Raw genomic sequence first — 21,843 nt, 5'->3', positions numbered from 1 at the left:
TTTTATAGCAGTTTTTCTATTTCAGCTATGCAGTAGGAATCAGGGTAGTCATTTTGCTTTGTTCTTAAGAGTGAGAAAAGTTTTCTGATCCTATGATCAGGATGTAAACGTTGAACTGAATTATAGCTAGGAAACATGAAATAGTTACTGTACAGTTTGTGTACCTGGAATCAGCAGCCAAACTTGTACCTTATTGTGGTGTTATATTTATCAGAACTTGTGTTTTTCATTTGTAGCATTTGTCTTCTCCATTTTATAACAGGCACGGCTAGCTGCCCTGGCTGACCAATGGCAGTTCCTGGTACAGAAGTCAGCAGAGAAGAGTCAGAAACTGAAAGAAGCTAATAAACAGCAGAATTTCAATACTGGAATCAAGGACTTTGATTTCTGGCTTTCAGAGGTAATTAATTGGGATTATTTACTTGCAAGACTTGTTTTTTTTCTAGTTTTTTATTCCCTTTGCTGATTTTCATTTTCCTAGAGCACTGTATACCTTTGAGCAAGTCTAGATTTATTTAGTAAAAACCGTTATTACAAGATTCTGAAAAGATTAAAAATCTTGTGGATGTTTTTTATATTATTTATAAACAATAAAGTGAGAATAAGCCTATTTGCATAGAATCTCCCAAGAATTAAGCAGGTGATGAGGCAAAGGTTTATCCACACTGTAGAAAGTTAAGGAGATAATTAATTTGCATAATTTTAAAGACATTATAATTACAAGGGGTTTGTGAAAATACAACGCACAACTCATTCTTCATCCTCCTCTTTTTTTTTTTTTTTTTCTCACCCCCAGGTGGAGGCTTTGTTGGCATCTGAAGACTACGGGAAGGACTTGGCATCAGTTAACAACCTTCTGAAGAAGCACCAGTTACTGGAAGCTGATATATCTGCTCATGAGGTATCGCTTTCGCTTTTTGTTTTGGAACATAACTCATAGTAATCAGCAAATTGTGCAGATACCACTTCAATACATGCTGCAGTCATATACTTGTTGAAACATGTTTTCTTAAAAACTCTGGCTCTGCAGAGCAGTCAGATTTCTGTGGTTTTGTTGGTATAGAAATAATGAGATAAGGTTATTCACACACCTTTTCACCCATGTTTCCAGGATCGTCTGAAAGACCTGAACAGTCAGGCTGACAGTTTGATGACCAGCAGTGCTTTTGATACATCCCAAGTGAAGGATAAACGTGAGACTATTAATGGACGCTTTCAGAGGATCAAGAGTATGGCAGCTGCCCGCCGTGCAAAGCTGAATGAGTCCCACCGTTTGCATCAGTTTTTCCGTGATATGGACGATGAGGAGTCCTGGATCAAGTGTGTATTTTGGAAGTTCTAGGCTCTGGCATGAGGGCACGTGCTTACTGCCAGCTTGCTAACAGCATTCATAGTCTGTAGCATGGTTTTATAACTTGTCTTTTCCACAAGTATGTGTCTCTACAAGAAGACACGTACTTGCCTCCCAGTCAAGGAACACTGTATTCAAAACAGCTTCAACACTGATTTGGGTGTGGCTTCTTATCTACAGTTTTCTTTGGTCAAACCCCAAGAAGGAAAGCTCTGTACTAGAAAAAATAACACTAATTAGCCCTAGACCAGATAACTGAAATTTGATTCTTTTTGGAAAAGCACCTAGAAGAAATTTAAACCTCACTTTTTCAGTCTGAAGTACTTTTTTTGTTCCAGCCAGATGTAGTAATTAATGAAATGTTGTTTCCATATTGGTGTTACTATTCTTAGAGGAGAGAAAGAAGTGAGCTTGATAGAAATCATTCAGTTTAGAGCACTTTTTTGTTATGCTTGTAAAAAAAAACCAAAAAAATAATAATTGGATGACAGCAGGTAAACTTTACAAAAAGTAATTATCTTCTTAGAAACAAAACAGTACAGAGAAACTCTGTCCTTCATAGAGAAATGATAGACCCTCTTCCTTTCCTTTGTTTTCCCTACACGTTCCCCTTGATGTGCTGCCAGGAGCCAGCTGCTGTTTGCTGATAACTCGTACGCAATTTCTTGCATCCAAGATATTTATGCTATGAAGAGCATTTCCTTATTTGCAATGATTTTTTTTTCTTTTGTGAGACTTGACCTATGTAAGTAATATTAAAATTTTGCATTTCTTGCTTCTCTCTTGAACCTAGAGAGAAGAAATTGTTAGTTAGCTCAGAGGACTACGGCAGAGACCTAACTGGTGTGCAGAACCTGAGGAAAAAACACAAGCGCTTAGAAGCAGAATTAGCTGCCCATGAGCCTGCTATCCAGGTAAATGCCTCTCCTTGACAGATTTCCTATAAGGAATGGCTTTCTTGTTTGCAGCAAGTATGAAAGCCAGTAATTGGTTTGTAGGAATCCAAATAGAATGCATAATAAAAGAGCAAGTGATGTTCTATTGATCGGGTGTTTCTCTGCTTTGCAGGGTGTTCTAGACACTGGGAAGAAGCTTTCGGATGATAACACAATTGGAAAGGAGGAGATACAGCAGAGGCTGGCCCAGTTTGTGGATCACTGGAAAGAGTTAAAGCAGTTGGCAGCTGCTCGGTGTGTGAGATGTTTTTGTAACATGCAACTTAAAACAGTTACATGGGCTTGTAAGGACCAGATTTTATTGAATTTCAGGTGTTTAGATATGGGTCATTAGTAATAATCAAGTCATAGCATACGTCACTGATGATGGGCTCTTTGAGACTATTGAAAAGGGTTTTAGTGATAATGTTTCTCAACAAAAATGTGAGGTTTGTTTTGTTTTGTTTCTTAAGGTGTGCTGTGGTTAGCCTTTCTTGCACTTGCCTAAATACCATAGGCTTGAAATTAATTGGCCTTAGTCCACTACCAGGATGTTTTTCTGAATGGAAGCTATCAGGAGAAAATGGTTCATTGCAGTCCTTTAATGGCTGCAGGCTTTGTGGCCTTGTGAATTTACAGAGCTGCAGATATCACAGTCTGCTGCTGGAGAAGACAAGTATGAGTGATTATATGCTAGGGTTCTGTCTCTGTACATTCCTAGGTTTTCTGCTGCTGTAATTTGCTCTAGAGCAACACTGCAGCTAATTTTACCTTTCTTTACCCATACAGGGGGCAGCGTCTAGAGGAGTCTCTGGAATACCAACAGTTTGTAGCAAATGTTGAGGAAGAAGAAGCATGGATCAATGAGAAAATGACACTGGTAGCCAGTGAGGATTACGGGGACACACTTGCAGCTATCCAGGTATGGAGAAATTTGTCAGCTCTTTCGTATCTTCATTGCATTATCATTGATGAGAGCTTAATGAACCTTTACTTTAACTGTCTTTCCAAAACAGAGATTTCTTTGTTGGTTCATTTTTAAAGGCCTACGATGTAATAAAGTAATTAAAAAACACCATGAATTTGTTTTAGAAAAGCATTCCAACTATGGCGTTTTCTTTAGAAATGACTTTCTTTCATAAGTAGTGAGAAAATATTTTAAAAAGTGGTTGTGTGTCATATTTGCAGGGCTTGCTGAAAAAGCATGAAGCATTTGAGACTGATTTTACTGTCCACAAAGACAGAGTGAATGATGTTTGTGCTAACGGAGAGGATCTCATTAAAAAGGTGAGAAAATAGACTGGTAAAAAAAACCTTCAAAGGCTGCCCAGAACATTTTCATGTCAAAATAGACTTACTTTGCTCTTAAGACTGATTTGTCAACTCTTTGAAAAGAGCTCTTACTCATTTTTTGCAGCTGAATAAGCTATTGATGTTAACCTCTTACAGCACTGTTTCTTAGGCAGTGGTGTACATTGAGAACAAAGTCTTTTGATTGAAGTCCTTGCTCTGTTACAAGCTTTCTGGATGCCTTGGAAGACCTTAAGATCATATTTAATTTATTTTTTTCCCCTCCTGTTGTGTAGAACAATCACCATGTGGAGAACATTACTGCCAAGATGAAGGGCCTCAAAGGAAAGGTGTCAGATCTGGAGAAAGCAGCAGCTCAGAGGAAAGCCAAACTGGATGAGAACTCTGCCTTCCTCCAGTTCAACTGGAAAGCAGATGTAGTGGAGTCGTGGATAGGTAGGTTCTGCGTTGGGGCACAGTACTCTGTCACAAAGAAACTGAAATGCTCCTTCAGTTAAAAAGACTTCAAATAGCTTCTCATATGGTGCTGTAATGAGCAGACCTACACCCAAAGCAATCAGCAGTGCCATGCCTGGTAGATGCTTTGGAGGTAATTGTTCTATTAGCCCAGAGGGCCTTCCCCAGTTTGGAATGGAAGGAACATTTGAGATAGAGATGTTTACATTTTTAATGCATTTGCTTCATTTTCAAGGTGAGAAGGAAAACAGTCTGAAGACAGATGATTATGGACGTGACCTCTCTTCTGTGCAGACACTACTCACCAAGCAGGTTAGTGCTAATGCTGCTTCTACCCTGTAAAGGGATGGAAAAGAGTAGGTAAACACTTCAGCAATACAAAAGACTGATATTTATATTTTTATTTATTCGTTCCTATATCTTTCATAGGATACATTGAATATATTTCAGTGTAAAATATTTTGTTCTTTTTTAATGTTTCAGGAAACTTTTGATGCTGGACTTCAGGCTTTCCAGCAGGAGGGAATTGCAAACATCACTGCTCTGAAAGACCAGCTGCTAGCAGCCAAACACATCCAATCAAAGGCCATTGAGGCTCGGCATGCTTCCTTGATGAAACGCTGGAACCAGCTACTTGCCAATTCTGCAGCCAGGAAAAAGAAACTCTTGGAGGCTCAGGAGCATTTCAGAAAGGTGAGTAGCCAAACCATGAGGCTACAAAAATGGAATTGTTCTCTTTGGAGGAAAACAAACAAACAAACAACACTTGCAACTTATGTAGCTTTTCTATTTGGAGACAATATTTATGGAAACTTCCTTAAGAATTTTTAAGACACTTGCAAGAAATAAGCAATAAAGGCAAACTACCACTTAGGCTTGTTAATTCCAGATCACCTCATATACAGTGTTTGCCTCGCTGCATAACTGAACTGACCAACTGGATTATTTCCTCTTTTCAAGGTTGAGGATCTGTTCCTGACTTTTGCAAAGAAGGCATCTGCCTTCAACAGCTGGTTTGAGAATGCTGAAGAGGACCTGACGGATCCCGTGCGCTGTAACTCGCTGGAAGAAATCAAAGCACTGCGAGAAGCTCATGATGCTTTCCGTTCTTCGCTCAGTTCTGCCCAAGCTGACTTCAACCAGCTGGCAGAGCTTGACCGCCAGATCAAGAGCTTCCGTGTAGCCTCCAACCCCTACACTTGGTTTACTATGGAGGCTCTTGAAGAAACTTGGAGGAATCTGCAGAAAATTATCAAGGCAAGTCTTGATCTCTTCATAGCTTGTAACCTTTAAAGTCTTCCCTGGAAGTCGTCCCCAAAGATAAGTATCCAGGATACTCTTTGAGTCCTCAGTCTTCTTTTTACCTCCTGAATTGCACCGGTATGCAGTGCTGGTTTTGCTTTGATGCACGATGAAGCCAGTCACGTATTTCCCTTTTGAAATAATTTTTGTTCCTTTCTCAGGAACGTGAATTGGAGTTGCAGAAGGAACAGCGAAGGCAGGAAGAGAATGACAAGTTGCGCCAGGAGTTTGCTCAGCATGCTAATGCCTTCCATCAGTGGATTCAGGAGACCAGGTATAGTTTGTCTTCCCAGGAGCAACCCTTAGAGAATTCCACAGCTAATAATTGTATCCATCCAATATCTCCTTGGCCAATCTAAGTTGTAATGCCTCCTGCTGAAAAACAGCTGATGGTCTCTTGTTCATCTCCTGCAGTTGGGATCTAAGAGGAAGGCCCCATTTGCCACAGGGGAGAGGAAAGCCCTGAAACACCCGACTATAAAAATGTTTCTGCTTCTGTATTCGTTTTTCTGTAGTGATTCCAGTTATCCAGGACTTGTCTGTCCTCCAGTTACTCCTGAACTAGTCCGCCCTGCAACTGGCAGGGGCAAGGAACAAACAGCTAGAAGCAGGCTGTATGAAGTGCTCATGGCCTTTCTGTTAATGCCTTTTTGTGTTCACTAGTATATTAGAAATCTCATTAGAACTTCAGTAGAGAAAGCAACTGTGGAAAAAAACTGAAGACTACATCACCTTTTTGGGGTGCTGTCTAATAATATCCGTGCCTGGGGAAGAGGGAGTACAGATTTAACAGCTGCTTTAGAAATTAAAAAAGAAATCTCAAGGTCGAGAATTGCAGTGAATTGAAGAGCGTGTTTCTAGAAAACTGAGGTAACCGTGCTCAGAGTGCTGTTAGCCAATTCTGACACACAGGGGTTGTGGTTCAGAAGAGGTGAGTTTTGTTTTCGTGTAATCCTGTGACTCTCTGTCTCTGTGTGTTTACAAATAGTTGTGTATGTGTCTTCATGAAATACCGAAATTTAAATATGATTTTTAACTTTTTGATGTTTGCTTCCCACCCAAATCTCTGTCCCTCTCTTACTGTCTTGTCTCTGTCCTGCTGCCTGATGTCTGGATCTTCACATTCTACAGGACTTACCTGCTAGATGGGTTAGTATTGAATTTTATATCTTTACAAATTTGGTGACGTGTTCTGCTCTATCTGTGTGTGTTCTTCTGTCATGATATTGCTTGTGAGAGCTGCACTGAAACCCCTTTTATTTGAAAAGAGCAATCTGGAGCTGAGGTGCACAGACACAGGAAACATGATTCTGGAGTGGACTAAGTACAAACCAACAGAAACATAATTATTTCCTAGTCAAAAGCAGAGGAAGTTATTAATGGAAAGCCACTGGCGTACCGTGGAAGTCCTAACTTTTGCTCTTCCTTTCTCTGAGAGCTTGCACAAGAAAAGGCTCTTAATTTGATGAGATATGGGAGAACATAGAATAAGCACGTTCATATGCTTTTGGAAAACAGCTGACGAAGCTAGTTTTCCAGCATTCAGAGATTGGTTTAATGGAATAGACCTTTCCATTATAATTGTTCTCAGAACAATTAAAGCTCCGAAGTATTGACCATTTGTTTTGTAAGGAAAGGAGGAAGAAAGGTTCCTATGAAGAGGCTATGCTGAAGTTACCTATCTTAAAACTCTGTAGTATGCAAAAATGAGCTGCCTATTTTTAATCTGCTGCTGAACCATACTCAGAATAGGTGCTTACCCCACAGAGATCATATTCTTGATAGAAGAAACAAAACCTTCCAACATGAACCCACAAACGTTGCCTGGGTTTGCAGGCAGTTGGATGCCTGCAGTTTTATGTCCACTTGTGTCCATGGGAATAATTCCTGCTGAGGATGCATGTTGGTGGTTTGTCAAGTAGTGGAAAGGAAACAATGAAATTTTTAAATGTCTTCAGACTGCCAAAACCTCTGAGAGCATGTCTGTCCACTTTCATTTCTTCAGTATTAAAAATCTGCAACGTGATAGAAGCTTTGTAACAAGGCATAATGTGAAATGTTAACAAATACTGTACGGGCCTGGCGCAGAAGCCTAGGCGTCTGCCCTGTGTAATGTGCTGGAGAGGAGGCAGGGACCTTTCTCATGAAGATAGAAGGCTTTTCATAATAAAAGGGTGGAATTCTTCGCAGATAACTGTGCTTCTTATGTGCTCTGTAATGACTACAGTGTCTTGTGTTCTGCTGTTCCTGCCAGATAAAAATAATTTGCCCCATTTTTGTTGTACAGTTTAATGGAACTGAGCAGATTTTCCTGGAACGGATGCTGAATTCTCTGCTCCTTTGTAAAGTAGTGTTGTAAATTAGTTCTGGTATCCAAGAACGAGCTAACAGAAAGGGCCATTTACTAAAAGACGTGGGGTCAGAGTTCGAGATCACCATGCCAAGCTCTTTTGTTGAACAAATTACCAGAAGGCTGCTGATACGCAAGGCAGAGTTTGTCCTTAATTCTTCGTGAATAGATTAAAAATGCAGACTTAGCTCAAAGAGGCATTGGCTGCGCTGAGAATGCCTTGGCGAGAGGGAAAGCTGAGCTTCAGAGAAGTTTCAAGGTAGCAGCTGCCCTGCGTGCACCTGGCTTTTCAGTGCTCCCTAGCGGCTTCTGCGTGCCCGGTGCTGCCTGGAGGAGGCTTCCTGCAGTGAGGGAGAAAGATGAGTTTAGAAAGAAAAGTGCCTTTACAGAGTCAGTAGGTGAATTAACTGCAAAACTTCAGTTCTTTTTTAGTGACCCTCCCTTTTGTGCGATTTACCCAAAAATAACCAAGTTGTGTGTGTGCGACCCCGCGTTTGAATTATTTCACTAAGCAATGGCTTATGTTTGCTGCAAGGTGGTGCTAGCTTGGAGTGTGGCTCCACTGCAGTGGCCGTGTTTGGGTGTGTTCTTTCCTCTGTTCTTTCTTCTTCCTTTTTGGAATTTACTTGGTTTCTTTTCTTTGACTAGCATAGCATATCGTCGTGTCATTCGTGTCTATCAGTATGAAGTTGGGGATGATCTATCTGGAAGGTTTTTTCCTCTTTATTTTCTTACCTCACTTTGGTTTTCAAATGCACTCTTTAATTCCAAGGCTCGCTTTCCTTCCAACTAACTTTCACAGCTTAGGGATGCTTGGAGGTTTGTTTCCCTGTTGACTCTTTCCTTTCCACGGTTGGTTCCCTGCTTCTTGCTCAGGGCTCTGGGCGCGCGTTTCATCTCCTTAGGCACGCATTGAATCTGAGCCTTAACCCTGTGGTGAGAGACACCCGGGTGTTTGGTGCATTTTCATTGCTGCAGAGTGATTCAGCACTTGAAATCCCCTCCTCAAGAAGCTCGAAAGCACGTAGGATAGATCTCAGTGGGAACCTGGTTATAGGGACAGGATCTTAAACATGGCAGAGCCAAAAGCACGGCGCCCAGCCTGGCTGTCCAAGCACAGGTCATTCAGTAAGAGCTCTCGCTGTACACGCTGGAAGGGCAGAGGTTCCTGAACACTGCTGCTTAAAGGTTATGTAGGATTTGGGGGGAAAAAAGCAACATCCCGAGACTTTCCGTAGCTAGTCCACATGAAGCAGATCTTGGAGCCCATCACCACAGTGTGTGCTAGGGCAGGGGGCTGCTGCGCTCAGCGTGGAACTGGGCTGAGAGGAGTGGCCCTGCCTCAGTTTCCCTGGGTGCGGGATGGGAGAGGTGGGCAGGAAAGGCAACTTTCCATCAACCACTGCTGCCTAGGGGAGACCTATCATTTTCTGCAGTGATTATGCTGTATTAAGACTACTTTTAAACCAAGCCAATAGTTTTCGAGGTCTTTTTCCCCATTTTCTCCCCACATAACACACCTCTGTAGAGCTCCTGTATCTTGCTGGCTAATACAGCCTGTCCCCGGTGAATCACCTGTAGTTCGTGTGTGTGTGTGTGCTGGGCACGGTGGAGTGGGGTGGGACTGCACCGAGGTTCTAATTTCATTAGGTCCAGTAAAGTGGGTGCTTTGGATCTGGCATGAAGTGTGGCTGCTGATCGTGTTGCCTTTCAAATGGGGCTAGAAATTAACTATATAAAGAAATAAGAATCAAACAAGATGTACATGTGTCTGTCTGAAAGAGGATGAGTCAGAATAAACAAAACACAAAACCAGTGTTTAAATATTTACAGGAGAATAATACTGCTGTAAGGATTTTTAATTTTAAGGAAGGACTGTTAATTTCAAGCCCCACCTGCCATTTTTTACGGGAGAAGTGCGCGCTCTCACTGTGATTCTGTGTTTAGGTCTTGTATGGTGGAGGAGTCGGGAACACTGGAATCGCAGCTGGAAGCTACTAAAGTAAGCGATGCTCACCGATTTCTAAAACACCTCTCCTGAGTAGTAACTTGGGAACACCAGGTGGGAATGAAAATGTGTGCCATTATATAGTAAAATCTTATTGATTTTATACATTCTGAATACTGAAGAAACCTTTGGGATTACCTATTTACGTATCTGATGTCTACTTACATCCCGAGCCATTAAACAGCACTCTGGTAAAGGTTTCCTTTTTGATCTTTTTTTCTAAATGGCTGGGGTAGGGCAAAGAAGATACAATATTTTCAGCATGTTTTCTAATAAGAGTTTATTCTTTCTGTCTCAAGAGCTGGCTTGCAAGCCCTGTTGGTTTCCAACAACATGCACGAAGAGGTTATTCTGAATACTATTTACAAATCCCAGTATATGTGTGCATGTGTGTATATATATATATATTATACCAGCAGACAGAATATAAACCTTCCTCCCCTGCCAGCCCATGTTGTACACATGTTCATTTTAAGGTGGTTTTTTTTTTTTCACTCCTTGATTTCCTCCTCCTACTCCCTCCTTGCAGCGCAAGCACCAGGAGATCCGAGCTATGAGGAGCCAGCTGAAGAAGATTGAGGACCTTGGAGCTGCCATGGAAGAGGCACTTATCTTGGACAACAAGTACACGGAGCACAGCACCGTGGGGCTGGCGCAGCAGTGGGACCAGCTTGACCAGCTGGGGATGAGAATGCAGCACAACCTGGAACAGCAGATCCAAGCTCGGTACTCCCTACCCCGCGTGCAGCGTGAAGTGTGCCTAGCCTGGGTGGGGGACAAACGAGGAGACACATCTGTGTGTCTGGAAATGAGCCTTGCATGACAGTGCTGAGCCTCTGCTGTCTTCTGACTCGTGTGTGGCAGCCTAGAGAGCTGCTTGTCAATCTCCACTGCCTCCCGGCTCTTTCAGCGGGACGAAGTTAGCAGTCTTTGAAACGGTTCCTGTTGGCCGTTAGCAATGCTGTCTTGCAGGAGCTGATTTATTCTGTTGGGCTGTGATGATGTAATGTTTTGTCTGCTCACGTGTCTTCACCTTTTGATGCAGCTGACTGGTTTGGGACCCCAGCAGAGCTCTGCAGCTCAGGAACTGTTCACTAGCTTTGCTTCTTCCTTTGCAGAAACACGACTGGAGTCACTGAGGAGGCCTTGAAGGAGTTCAGCATGATGTTCAAGTGAGTGGCAGGAAACGCATGCCAGAGGAATGCTTGTGAGATATTTCTGGCATGTGGATGGCCCCTGTTCACAGGATTCTCTGACTGCTCTGTTTGCAGCTCCCTTATTGTCTGCCCAGTTCTGTGCTGAGCTGCTCTCGTCTCTGCCAGATGGCAGGAGATTCAGATACACCCGCTGCTGGCCGGGTGCAGCCACACGAGGTTTTCCTGGGCACGCTCACTCGTGGGCACGGCGGTGTAGGAACCAGGAGTGTCAGTGAATTCCAGATGGGAATATAGTCATTTTTTGATGCTTTTTAAGCAAAGTGAAGAATTTGTGCTTTCATTTTTATGTATGTTAGATAGGAAATGTCTATGGATTCAACCTCGTTTGTCCAGAAAGGTGGGCTGGTTATCATGTTCTAGTTTTCAGCCCAGCGTGTAGCTGTCAGTCACTTACTCGACAACTTGACACTTAAGAATGTGAGCTTTGGTTTTCTGTTTTTAGGCACTTTGACAAGGACAAATCTGGACGACTTAATCACCAGGAGTTTAAGTCTTGCTTGCGCTCTCTTGGCTACGACCTGCCTATGGTTGAGGAAGGAGAGCCAGACCCCGAATTTGAGTCTATTCTTGACACTGTCGATCCCAACAGGTACGTGGATTGGACCTTCTGTTTCTTTTGCAGGCTGTGGTATCAGTATCTTCTGTGGGGTTTAGCTGCAAAGTCTCTTACAGGCCGAGAGCTTTGCTTTCATTTATTGTGGAGATGCTATGGTTGTTTTCACGGTAATTCATGTAAGAGAGTATTCATGAAGGTAAGATTGACATTTGTGAAGATCACATTCAGCTTAAAAAATGATCTGGTATTGATGTAGCTTCCTGTGTTAAGACTTTTGCTGCTCCCAGGAAGTTAAAGCCCCTCTCTCAGGAGGGCATGGAACTGCAGTCTTCTGGATAGTAACGGATGGCAGCGTTCACGCACTGTTTTGTTTCACTGGCAGGGATGGACACGTCTCGCTGCAGGAGTATATGGCGTTTATGATCAGCAGGGAGACAGAAAATGTGAAATCCAGCGAGGAGATCGAGAGTGCTTTCCGTGCCCTCAGCTCAGAAGGGAAGCCCTACGTGACCAAGGAGGAGCTCTACCAGGTACGTACCAGTTGTGGCCCCCTAGGAACAGATGGGGGCTTTTTGTTCATAGATTGTTAACAAAGAGCAGCTAATGGGAAGTTCATGTCACTGTAGTTGAATCAGTTCTGAACCTGCAATGGTATCCCCTGCAAAATGCAGAACAACAACCCTACCCCTCTGCTTCCTTGGCTCTCCAGAGGAAGAAGAAAAGCTTTAACTGCCCAAGAACTACTTGGGTTCAGTAAAACGAGCTCCCCAAAGGCCTGGGAAGGGAGTGCATTCACGGGGTGCTTTCCTCTAATCACTTGGGAGACTAGAGGGAGATGTTTCTCCAGACAGTGATTCAAAGGAGAAACTTAAGCATCTATTCTGAGTGTGAGATCTCTTCCTCTCACTGCCCTGCCGAGATGGGAAGTTTTTCCAGTCTGAATCCCACCAGTTGGCAGAGAAATAAAGCGGTTGCTCTTCTTCCTCCTACCAGTTACCTGTTCTGCCTTCCCTTTGGGGGGAAGACTCAGGTCAGACCTTCCAACCTTTAACCAAACAGTGTGCACAGAAACGGAACATTTCCATGCTGGGTGTAGTTGTGGAGCTTCTTGGAGTTCTGCTCCAAGCTGCGTGCCCTCGGGAAGGGGGAGGGCCGCGTGTCTGGGCCCAGCGGCAGCCTCAGAGCCCGTCTCCACCTCAGCGCTGTCTTTATCTTTCAGAACCTGACCCGGGAACAAGCCGATTACTGCATTTCTCACATGAAGCCCTACATGGATGGCAAAGGCAGAGAACTTCCTTCTGCCTACGACTACATAGAATTTACACGTTCACTCTTTGTGAATTGATACAGAACACTAGTACCAAATGCTACAAGGAACATGCTCACGTTTGCTGACTGTAGCTCTGCATGTGTCTCTCTCTTTGTGCTCTACAATAATCAGTGTCTCTTTATGATGTAACCTTAAACTGCTTAGCTTAAAACTCTTAGGGAAAACAAACATTGCAGTGTGCTTCAATAAAAGTTACTGGTCGAACCACATCATCTCGTGTTTAATGGTTAAATGCAAATTTAACTGATGTGGATGAAACTCCAGCTGTGACCATAGTTACATGTTTTGCAGGCCAAGGCTGTGGAACAGGTGAATGGGAGCTTTTTGTGGAGTCAGAGTAGTTACAAGCTCCCCGCAGCTGGTTCCATTGCTGTTTCAGTGTTTCAGTCTGTGGCCTCGCTTGCCAGCTGCTCCAGATGAGTCACCTCCCTGGGTCCCTGCTCGGTAAAGTCAGAACTCAGCTGCCAGACTCTGACTGTACCGGTAGCATCCCCTGCTGCCAAGAGCTGAGTTTGCTTGATGTTAAATTCCAAGCAGTACACGGGGCATTCAGCCGCAGCCTGCTTTATGGAAACAGCAGGCTTCTGGGAGCTCTTTGCAAAATCAAACAGGTGCACATCTCCTGTAAAACAGAAACACTTCTTACTGCTGCATGGTAACAGGCTTTGTACTTAACAGCAGAATATTATCTGCTTAGTCTGGTACACTTACAGATGTTCTTTTTAACCTGTTCCCCCTTCCCTCTGATGGTGTCTACACTGTGACAAATAGCTGCCGTCACTGCAAGACAGTGCGTATTTACTCTGCTGTCAGAGACCTGAAAGCAGCTGGCTAAACTCTTGTGAAATCTCCATTCCTTAACTCAAAAAGATTGGGGCAATTTTCTAAGGAAAAAGTTCCTGTTTAGTTGTTGTTTACTCTAGCTCTAGAAATAAATGTCAAAACAACGAGACCAGAGATCAGTTTTAGCTATGTTCCATCCCTGGGAGCTGCTGTAGCAACCTGGTATGAGCGAAAGCAAAAAAAGAACTGTTCCTGAAGTCATCTTGCTAGAGTTAGAAATGACTCCATTGTACTAATTGCACAGTACAAACATGGTCGTTGCTCTCTGCTTGTGGGATATGCTGATCAGCACAATTGACTCATATCACTTAATACCCAGCACAAAATCTAAATTTTCTGTCTGAGAATAGACACCCAGAGTTACTTGCCTTCCCCAGAAGCAGCTGCGAAGACCAGTGGCCGAACTGGAGACCAGCGTACGCAGAAGAGGTACTTCTTGGACAACTGAAGCGAAAGGAGGGGTTGTGTCTGCAGCATGGAGTTCAGGTGAACTTGTCCGTCAGTCCCACAGCTCAGAAAGAGATTCCTGGGTGCGTGGAGCCAGAAACAACTTGGTAGGCTTTATTGCTAAAGATACGGAACAAAATTCCCTTGCGGGGTGTGACCTTGGCCACTATTCCTATTTTGCCACTATCTGGCTGTTTCCTAAGGCAGCGCTTTCCAAGCTGTGCTCTGGGATGTGGGCTGTAGAAGCACAGCTTTGTTAGCGCTCGCAATTAAGTTTAATGAGGGCTCATGTTGTCCACTGAGTGCGGTGGGTCGCGGGCCAGAGATGCCTGAGAACTGCTGATATAGAGCCCGGCATTGTTAGCGGCGTGTTTGTCTCATGCAAAGTAACTGCAGACCTGGGCCGTCAGCACGTTTCATGGAAAGATGGCTCGGGGCCTCTCCCAGGGTGGGTAAACAGCAGGCAGGGATGTGAGCGTCTCAGTTAAATTCAGGCAGCTACAAGTAAGACACGTAACGGGCAGAGCACTTCAGCCCTGATGAAGTAAATTACTTTTTTGAGATGCGGCCCTCGACTTTGAATTGCTCTTTAGTATTATGGGATGCTCTAAGGAAGGTGCTAATGCTCTACACTGGCCTGAGTGCAAATGCTGTTTTGTGTTACTCCTGTTCTGACCTCATGCAGCGTACCCCCGAGTGCACAGCTTCACCAGAGCCAACGCACACTGGTCATCCTGCAAGGGGACGTTACTTAAGTTCCCAATGCCAGGTGCCCCTTGTTTGGAACTTGTACACGTGCAAAACCTCAGTGTTAGCTGAAAAGGCACATTTAGAGCCAGGCAGTAACCTGTACCAAGGTGCAGCGCCAGTGTTTGATTACAGCACTTGCCTGTGGAAGGGGGAGCAGCTCACGGAGTATACTGGCCCACCGTGGGGGGAGAAGGCGAGCTCTGCTGGCGCCCTGAGCAGGACTGAGGAACCTCTCTGGTGGAGAGCCGGCGTCTCTGCTGCCATGGAGCACCTCAGTGAGTAGCCGCCTTCCACGCCAACAATGAACACGCGGGGATCAAAGTGTGAAAAGGAGAGCGAGGTCACACCCACAGCCACTTCTCCCCACGTGAGCTAGGGGAAAAAAGCAAATCTGTTGTGAGTGCTGGGGGCTGTGACGCTGCGCAGGTGCAGGCAGAGCAGCGTGAACCAGCCTGTCAGGGACCAACTGAGATGTTCTCTGCTCAGCCTTCAACCCTTGCAGCACCCACCCATAATGGGATTTGTGTGAATTATTATTACAAGCAAGGTCTCTTCATCCCAGCAACTTTAGACCATGGCAAAACCTCAGCTGTTGCCAGTCCTCCAAGGAATGATTTTCAGTACGGGAAAGGAGATGGGACCAAGGGTTAGCGTGTTCAAAGTGGGAGCTTTTCCTGTCCCTTCTCGTGTGAAAGGCGAGGTCTGCCACCCGGGCTCTAGAGCTGAAGTGCTTTTGTCAGACCAGGCCTTGCTGAACCACTGAACTCACCTTCTTCAGCTGAGCGCTACGAGGGATCTGCTGAGCCACCAGCGCAAACCCTTCAGCCAAGGCTAGCCGCCCATCGCGCTCCTCCCTCCACACCAGCACCTTTCCGTCCGTCGACACGCTCAGCAGCTGGACGTGGTTGCTGTGCTTGGCATCAGGTAACCAGTCCACCTGTTCCAAACGTGAGGAGCTCATCAAGTAGGGACTGACAGAAGCAACCCCCCCCTCAGCAGCCTGCAGTCCCCTGTCCCGCGAGACAACCTGGCAGCAGAGCTGGGTGGCACTCGGTCACCTCGGTACCAGACCCGCTTCCCTGGGAGCTGGCACACAGCTGCTAGGAGAGAGATGAGCTTAGGTGTTCAGGGCTCAATTCCAATTTCCATGTTTCTCCTGTCATTATTTTTGAGATCTAATAGTTAGAGCACTTCCACTCAGCTATAAATACAAGCATTTTCCCAACTTTCAGATGAGAAAATGCACAGACTGCTGTGAGTCACAGTACCCCGGAAAGACAGAAAAGAAGAACCGCTAGGAAGCCCGACTGCATGACAAATTGTGACTCTGTGCAACTTTAAGCTTCCAGCTAAGGAGCAGTGATACTTTACTACTTTCTTGTTGGCTTTGTCTGTACCAATAAACAGGTAAAGCATGGGAACAGGCCTACTCTTCAATTATCCTGAACAACAAGAAGTTATTTTTTACTGAGACAGTGTCTGATTCAACAACTGCCATTTCAGTTGTTAGAGCAGCGGAAAAAAAGTTAACCAAAACACAACATAGTGGCCTGAGAGCTTCAGGTGAAGTACCAATAAGATGAACAAGAAATGAAGGCATAAAACAGAGCAGTGCCAACTCTCTCCTCCCCCAGCCACGTCTACTGTGGGTGTTCTCTCTCACCTGATAGATGGGATCGGTGTGAGTGTCATCAGTCAGCCCTGTCCTCCAGATCAAAGGGTCGTCTCTTCTGCTGGTATCCCACACCACCGTCTCCCCGCTGAAGAGGCCACCTGAGAGGAAAAAGATCCCAATAAACACGTGAGATCTAATAGTGCACAACACGAGCAATGCCGTGGGCAGTTTGCTCTGTTGCTAGAACAGAACTGGGGGAACTTCTCTCACTGCCAGCATGACCGGTGTCCTGGGAACTGCAGCCCTCAGCCCAAAGTGTGACAGATGCAGCCATGAAGCGCTGGTGGAAACAGGCCCAACAACTTCAAAGGCAGCCACAGAGGGCACAGTCAGCTCTGGTGGAAGAGAATGCATCTCTACCAAAGTAAGTACACGCCTCCTACTTGCAGCTAGGGCTGAATTTGCCTTGCTCTCACTCTGAGCTATCTCTCTGATATAAAGGCAGATGTCACTGAAAAATGCGGTAAGGTCCAGCTCCCAGTTCAGAAGCCAAAGTGCGTTTGTCAGCGTTGGTTCCTCCGGGTGCGGAGCTGCAATACCTTTGCTGTTACCAGGAATCTTAGGCTGAGGTGAGAAAGAGAAAAAACTGATCCAAGCTGAAAAAACAAGGGTGTATTTCACATAAGATCGAACCTACCAGCTATCAGTGAAGGCTGGGAGGGATGGAAAGCCAGGCACAGGACAGAACTGGGAACATCCACCACTAGGTCAGGGCGCTGTGGATCCAGCCCTCGTCTGTCCAGATTCCAGGTACAAACGTAGGATTTTTCTGTGCTCCAGTCCCCATCATTCAACCTAAAGAAGAGAAAGCTACATCTTATTTGTCTGATACGAGGCGAATCCTAGTCCAAGCAGAGCTCTGATATGTCCTGATCATTTATACACTTGTTGCTTTGCGGGTAGAAGGAAAACTGAGCTCCAGGTGATGCAACGTCTCTGTAGGCTCATATACACACGGTGCATTTCAGTGCACTGACTGAACAAAGTGCCTGCCAGGAAATCTCACATTGATTCACTGTGCCAAGGTCTACTAGCCGTTCAAATAGCGGGAACAACTAAAGAGCACGTACAGAAAGTTCCTATGAATACTTGGGAATGAAAATCCAGAGAGCCCAAACTGCTGCTGATATGCAGGCAGGCTGATTTGCAAGCCACTCTTCCTCTAAACAAGCACTCAAAGACCCAGGGTCTGAGAACGCACCGTGAGGAACTATCTTACCTGGCGGAGTGACAGGGGCTAAAAGACTTACTGAGTCCTGCTTGGCCTGAGCTAGGCAGCATGATTTGAAGTCCAGGTGCCTCCATAGGAACAGAGATCCTTCTTCGCAACCCCCAAATGGTGGTGAGTACCCCGCACAAATCACGTCACACACCCCAGCTCTACAGATTTCTCTTCAGTCTCATGCCCATAATAATTCTTGGCCACAACTGGCTCTCACGCATTACTTCTCTGGGCTACTAAAAGGCACCTGCCACCCTGCTTTCTTTGTTATCTCTAGCTGGTTCATTCACTGCACGCTTACCAGAACGTAAGGGAGCAGAACCAACCCAAAATAATGACTGCCACAAGCCATCTGCCCAAAGCAGAAGTCCCAAGACACATGCATATTTACCACTCCACATCCCAGCAAATATCACAGTTGTAATGCAATGGGTTTTCTGAAGGTAAAGGGTTCTACCAGGAAGGTACTTCGAGGTGGCACATCTGTGAAGCTGTTCAGACACACAAGGGTAATGGTAAAGAGCTCCCTGGGGAGCTGACAGGGGCTTTCATGCAGTATCTGTGCCCTGTTGTTAGCACGTTGACCAGCGTGACGTTACATCTCGCTACACAGCGCTGATACAGAGGACAGAGATCTACAGAACGGTGAGTGGCCAGGACAGGAAGTAATTGTTCTGAACCCGGCTTCTGCTTTTACTTGATCTTATTTCTGTTATTGGAAGAGATAGTGAGTAAATAAAAGGAGCAATTTTTCTCATAAAGTGTGTAGTTGAGCTTGAAACTCCTTATTAAAGACTGTTGTAGATGCTGGAAGTTCAAAGATTCAGAAAGACTGTGTAAGTTCATGGCAGGGAATTCTACTGAAGGTAACCACAGACCTAGAAACCACATTCAAATCTGGAAATAGCTGTAGATTGGGAGAGCAGAAGGGGCAAGCAGCACACAGGTTTGCCCTGTTCTACTTTTCCCGATCCATTCATTCGTGGATACGCTTTTTGCCAGGGCTTTTAGTCTAAGGAAACAATAGTAGAAAGAAAACTGAGTAAGGGCAACGGTAAGGCACAGAAAAAAGACACTGTTACAGACGTTCACTAGATTAGATGAACATGTCCAACCCTCATTTCAGAGATTCTTAGATGTTTGTTAGCACATGCTCATGGCACCAGGTGCACACGTGAACGGGTGGCAGGTTCATCTGGGGTGCTAAGAGACCACATTAAAACAAGACGATCTTCAGCAAATGCAAGGACGTACTTCAAACCTCACCCACCTACATTTGCAAGTGTGCATTTCTCTTCCAAACGGAATCTATCTAGAAACAGATCAGTAAAAGCATACATATCCATTTTATATGGAAAAAAGTAGAAGAAATAAATGCCATAATTTAAGGCTGCCCTGAGATGTGTTTTCTCTGAATGGTGTTTTTTTTTTTTAACATGAACAAGGTATGTGTATATCTGTTTGATTACTGCAGAAAAAGAGAACATATATAAATCTCAGGTCAGCCCAAAATGTCACAGTGACCTCAGTTAAGCTCTCGAATCCCGTCAGATGCTCACCGGCCATACGAGCATGCAAGAACGGATCCAGTTGCATTCCACGAGACGCTGGTAACCTGCAGGTGTTGATTCTGAGCCTCGGGGTATGACAATGTATGCAAACACAGCACCTGGAAGAGATCAAATTCAAGCACTGAAGCAACCATCTCTGAACAGAGAGAAATGAGATCTGTGCATGCCCCTGGATATGGTCGTATGGTTACAGTGTAGGCTTCCTGTCTATCAACGTAGCATGCAATTATATGTGAAAAAGAAGGGGAAAAAAAGCACGTGACCCTACCGAATTAACTATCCCTTCATAATTACCTCCCTTAGAGTGCACACTTCAGGGTCTGCATGACAAGTCAGGAGGAACGCACCATTAGAATTTATGACAGCCCCCCCGTATGATTCCAGCCCTCACTAAGCTTCACCAGAAATGATTTGGAAATGACTGTACCAACGTGTACTGACGGATACAAATTGCTCCCACTCTTCAACACCGTACGCTAAACAAATATAATCTAAATAGGAAGAGCTGCCAAATCACTGACTTCAACTGCTCTTAGATAACCAGTCTGGCATACTCTGAAGGGGCTACTGGGAGCTGAAGATAAGCCCACACCAACTGCAGGCTTCCTTCTCATAAAGCTTCTGCAACAGTCACTAACAGGGATAGTTCTACCAAGCAAGGGCAAGTGAAAAGCAAGGGAGAAAGCTGCAGGAAAAAACAATGTATTTTTTAGTTATTAGAATCTGGCAAGAATAATCACAGCAGTAAGAAACAAAACGAGTCAGAGCTACTGCAACCAGCTCTCCTTGGGTAATGACAAGACCGCATGCCGTCAACTTACTGTTTCATTCTGATCTGTCCAGTTCACTTCAAAGCCATCAAAGGCACGGCTTGTCCAGTTTTTATTCAGCTCTTTGATAACAACATCCTCCACTCTCTGAAGGAATAGTAGAAGGCTAGTGTAATCTACTTGGACTTCTTGCTGGAAAGCTTGGGCAGCATCTATACTTTGATCTGTTTGTACACTGGCATCCTGACTAGTCTGCGACTGTACTGCAGCTTCTGATGTTGAAATTTTCCCAGTCTGGCAGCTTTTCTAGGAAGAGAAGACAGACACTATAAATCAAACAGAGAGAGCGCCGCACAAAGCATTCAGAGCATCTTCCTTTTTCTGGCACTGCGCAGAGACTTTCAGACACGCTCGCACATCTCAGGTTCATGGTTAAAAGCAGGGTGCCCTTGTAATTCTCCGGGTGCTGGTGACATGTTTGTCACCTTCACACGACCTGACCCAAGGCAGAGATGCCTGGGTACTGCTTCACTCCAGGCAGCGAGCTCTGCAGCACGGAGTGCAGAGGATAAGCGAAACCAAACCGGGAGCGAGCCTCCACGGGCCACAGCAGAAACTGAGCACGATGCCAAGCGTAGAATTACTGGCTCTCGGTCTGGCTTTGTGGCAGCCGCCCGCGTGTTTCTTGGCCAATTTGCACAAAGGGCCTGACAATAAAAAGCTGCCAAGGGGCAGAGGCAGCGAACTGGAGCGAGCTCGGGCCCGGCAGCCTCAAGGAGCTCCCCGGTCTCGGTGCCGGGCCCTGACGGCCGGGTGAAGAGAGGAGAGGGGAGAGCAGGGAGGGGAGGCGCCGGGGCCCCGCCGCTCCCTCAGCGCGCCCGGCCGGCAGGGAAGGAGCGGGCCGCCGCTGCCCCGTCAGCACCGGGGCCGCCCGCCTGTGGCCACGCCGGCGGCTCCCGGCCTCCAGCGGCGCGGAGCGGGGCCGGGGCCGCCCCGGGACCCGGCGGGTGCCTCTCACCGCCTCGCAGCGCAGGCTCCGGCCGCTTCTCCACAGCGACGGCACCGCGGCGCCGGGCGCCGACCCGTCCGCCAACATGGCGGCCCCCACAGCCGTTGCCATGGAGACGGGCGAGGCGCTGCGGGATGACGCCACGGCGGGCGGGAAGTGAGGCCGGCGGCGCCATGTTGGGGAAGGGCGCCGAGGGCCCGTGGCGGAGAGGGGAGCGGGTTGGCTGCTGGCCGGCGCCTCGGCTGGCTTCTTGGGGAAAGCCGCGGGTGTGCTGGGGACGGGCCCGCCGTGGTGTTTGGGCAGGGATTTCTCCTTCCGTGCGGCCGTTTCCACGCTGGGCGCCGGCGGGCGCCGCTGGAGACACGAGGGGCGGTGTGGGCAGGGGATGCCAGGACTTAAGATGGCGCCGGGGGGGGGGGGGGGGGGGGGCGTCGTGAGGAAGCCGGTGCGTGAGGAGATCCGTGATGGCGGAGGAGAGCCCCGGTGTCTGAGGAGAGCCCCGGTGTCTGAGGAGAACTCTGCTGTTCGCAGAAGCCCCGCAGCGCTCAGGACCGCGCGGGTCGCGCCCCCGGGGCTGCTCCCCCGTGAGGTGCCGCCATGAGCGCCCCGCTGCCGCCCGGCCTCGGCCCCGCAGCCCTCCGGGGCCGGCTCGTTCCTTATTAAACGAAATTTGAAGTTCGCCGCCTTGCTTGGCGTCCGTGGTGTGCGCTTACCGAGGGGACGGGGCAGGGGGATCAACG

At 46.3% G+C, this 21,843-nt stretch overlaps 2 protein-coding genes across 4 annotated transcripts in view; one reads left to right on the top strand and one right to left on the bottom strand.

The window, feature by feature from the left end:
• Positions 1 to 13,025, top strand: part of SPTAN1 (spectrin alpha, non-erythrocytic 1) — a 50,566-nt gene extending 37,541 nt beyond the window's left edge. For 2 of the 3 annotated variants that reach the window (XM_035554953.2, XM_035554954.2), the window contains 19 exons: positions 263 to 400; positions 797 to 901; positions 1,112 to 1,320; positions 2,145 to 2,265; positions 2,420 to 2,541; positions 3,076 to 3,208; positions 3,475 to 3,573; positions 3,873 to 4,032; positions 4,289 to 4,365; positions 4,537 to 4,746; positions 5,014 to 5,310; positions 5,517 to 5,629; positions 6,487 to 6,504; positions 9,653 to 9,707; positions 10,243 to 10,439; positions 10,832 to 10,885; positions 11,373 to 11,519; positions 11,869 to 12,016; positions 12,706 to 13,025. In XM_035554953.2, the coding sequence (XP_035410846.1) occupies positions 263 to 400; positions 797 to 901; positions 1,112 to 1,320; positions 2,145 to 2,265; positions 2,420 to 2,541; positions 3,076 to 3,208; positions 3,475 to 3,573; positions 3,873 to 4,032; positions 4,289 to 4,365; positions 4,537 to 4,746; positions 5,014 to 5,310; positions 5,517 to 5,629; positions 6,487 to 6,504; positions 9,653 to 9,707; positions 10,243 to 10,439; positions 10,832 to 10,885; positions 11,373 to 11,519; positions 11,869 to 12,016; positions 12,706 to 12,831 (2,529 nt within the window). In that variant the 3' untranslated portion in view covers positions 12,832 to 13,025. The remainder of the gene's footprint in view (positions 1 to 262; positions 401 to 796; positions 902 to 1,111; positions 1,321 to 2,144; positions 2,266 to 2,419; positions 2,542 to 3,075; positions 3,209 to 3,474; positions 3,574 to 3,872; positions 4,033 to 4,288; positions 4,366 to 4,536; positions 4,747 to 5,013; positions 5,311 to 5,516; positions 5,630 to 6,486; positions 6,505 to 9,652; positions 9,708 to 10,242; positions 10,440 to 10,831; positions 10,886 to 11,372; positions 11,520 to 11,868; positions 12,017 to 12,705) is intronic. The other variant, XM_050714651.1, reaches the window with a different exon arrangement.
• DYNC2I2 (dynein 2 intermediate chain 2) lies at positions 13,013 to 21,218 on the bottom strand. Its single transcript, XM_035555004.2, has 9 exons — positions 21,113 to 21,218; positions 20,146 to 20,400; positions 19,313 to 19,422; positions 17,169 to 17,326; positions 16,520 to 16,629; positions 15,626 to 15,793; positions 14,996 to 15,228; positions 14,028 to 14,185; positions 13,013 to 13,438 (listed from the first exon to the last, which is right to left on the bottom strand). The coding sequence occupies exons 1-9, from the start codon at positions 21,212 to 21,214 to the stop codon at positions 13,200 to 13,202; spliced, it is 1,533 nt and encodes a 510-aa protein (XP_035410897.2). The 5' UTR covers positions 21,215 to 21,218; the 3' UTR covers positions 13,013 to 13,199.
• Positions 21,219 to 21,843: the final 625 nt, after the last annotated feature.

The sequence above is a fragment of the Cygnus atratus genome, chromosome 19, assembly GCF_013377495.2.
Source record: "Cygnus atratus isolate AKBS03 ecotype Queensland, Australia chromosome 19, CAtr_DNAZoo_HiC_assembly, whole genome shotgun sequence".
NCBI classification, from domain to species: domain Eukaryota; kingdom Metazoa; phylum Chordata; class Aves; order Anseriformes; family Anatidae; genus Cygnus; species Cygnus atratus.
Note: the sequence above shows the minus strand (reverse complement) of the source record. Positions and strands in the feature narration are given on the sequence as shown.